The sequence below is a fragment of the Echinococcus granulosus genome (genome assembly GCF_000524195.1).
Source record: "Echinococcus granulosus chromosome Unknown EG_S00246, whole genome shotgun sequence".
Classification (NCBI taxonomy): Eukaryota; Metazoa; Platyhelminthes; class Cestoda; order Cyclophyllidea; family Taeniidae; genus Echinococcus; species Echinococcus granulosus.
The window spans coordinates 5,831-7,755 of record NW_020170626.1 but is presented as its reverse complement, the minus strand read 5'-3'; the positions used below and the strand labels follow the sequence as shown (position 1 = coordinate 7,755).

General features: G+C 41.7%; 1 protein-coding gene across 1 annotated transcript in view; it reads right to left on the bottom strand. All coding sequences in view use genetic code 11, as the record gives it.

Annotated features, from left to right (window-relative positions):
* Positions 1–610, bottom strand: part of EGR_10643 (hypothetical protein) — a gene marked incomplete at both ends in the record, with an annotated part of 14,807 nt that extends 14,197 nt beyond the window's left edge. Inside the window, 2 exons of the mRNA XM_024499892.1 lie at positions 356–411; positions 460–610. Coding sequence (XP_024345688.1) covers positions 356–411; positions 460–610 — 207 coding nt within the window. The remainder of the gene's footprint in view (positions 1–355; positions 412–459) is intronic.
* Between the last annotated feature and the right edge of the window lie 1,315 nt (positions 611–1,925).

Sequence of the window (1,925 nt, the reverse complement as noted above, 5' to 3'; positions counted from 1 at the left end):
ACCTGAATTACTTCGCATAAACTTCTGAGAGTTAACTTAGTGTAGCCTATTTTGCGTGAGAAGATACCTTTCTTTTTCTCTTTTTTCAAGTGCCTCTTTTGTCAAATTCGAGCAATCAAACACGACCACCTTAATTGTTCGCATGAATTTGCCAATTTGCATGGCTAGTCTTCACCACTTTACCCCCCCAATCTGCAAATACTCTCTACCAGAGGAAGAAAATTTTCGTCTCCTCTTCTCCAGCACCTCTAGCGCCTCTGCTCTTCTTAACGGATATGTGTCATGACATCATCTGTCCTTGCTGCTAGTCAGCCAATCAGTTAATGATTCGCCCATCGTGGAGGGCTAGGCTTACTTCAGTTTCGAAGTTCTTTCCACTTTTCCAAATGGCCATTTCAATTGTTATCACTGCTACATTTAAGAGTAGCTTGATAAGTAAGGACAGGTGAGACTACCTACTCTGCCACACCAAGTCTAATATGGCAAAATGCTGACTATAGAATTTACCTTCTTTCCTCCTTGCTTCAAATTCGTAATTGGGATGTGATGAAGTAAAAAGAAGACCACATCTAATGTCATAGAGGCACTCACTTTTGAACACACTAAACATTTAACCGTTTAATCACTTTGCTTTCCACTCACTTCCATATCCAACTGCGTTGACAACCTCATCTAGTTCTGCGGTCGGACTGGCGCAGCGGCCTATACTCCAACCGAAATGCAGTGTAACCCCACTTTGAAGGATCACATTGGAAAAGCAATGTCACAAGAATTGCATTGTCTTTGTTCACAAGGCAATCACTGAGGTGCACCAACTCCCTCACAGTTGGAATCTGGTAAGAACCGTGTATTGAGACGTGTTATGATAGAAAAGTTTCCAGAGTATGATAAAATTTGAAGAAGAATGTCGTAGCACGGCATTTGTTCTTCGAAAGAGGTGCAAAATGTATGATTCAGTGTAGGAACTTGAAATGGGGAAGGAACAGAGTGCACAATGCGAAGCAACAGTTTCGTAATTTTTCACTGGAGTTTTCTAATTTTGCATTACTCAAATGAAGAAAAGCAACAAATTTAGCTGAAACGGGACAGGTTTTCAACCATTTGTTTGCACTGAATGACCCAGGATCTGCTTGAATGTGGTCGTACGTATCAAGATTTTGCACATTGTAAGGAAGCTCAGTCTGGTTATATGGTACCCCTACCCGCGAATTCGCCATAACCTTGCAATATAGCGTGTTCGGATCAATCGACAAAATCACACTGTGTGAATAGGAAACAACTGGGTAGTCTTGCACGATAGTGAATGAGAGCACCATGAAGTGAAGAACAGCTGCTAGCCTGCCTCCGATTGGGAAATAGGAGTCAGTATTGAAAAATTCTCAGTTCTCACAAAGGCAGAACTGATGATTTGGATAAGCCTTCAATCCTCTGCTGAATACTACCAGTTAAATTTACCGCTGATAGAAGGGCAGGTGCTATGCTGGATTCCCAACCACAGTTTATCATTCGTGCAGTACTTACCAGTGCACAAGTGAGTCGATGGCAGGAACATTTGTGATACGCTGTGGCTAAAGCAAAATATGGCAAATTTTGACGGCTCTAGTCACAAGCATTTCTGCTGCATGTGTGTGATGGTGCCATAACAATGTTAGGGAATTCATTTGCGTGTTTGGCAAATGAAAACTGTGAATCCTGGGTGCACTTTACAAATGTTCAGTCGATTGTAGGATTTTGCAAAAAATACCACTTGTCTACTCTTTATGTCAAATGGCCTGATGTGTAGGAGTCAACATTGGCCTTTTGAGCCTGATGTGAAACAAAACGCGCGTGACATAAACTGAGTTGCCACTGTTTTGAACTGGTTACCAATACTTGTGATCTGCAGATTTTGTGTGGTGGTAATCCATGTTTGCATACTAACTAGA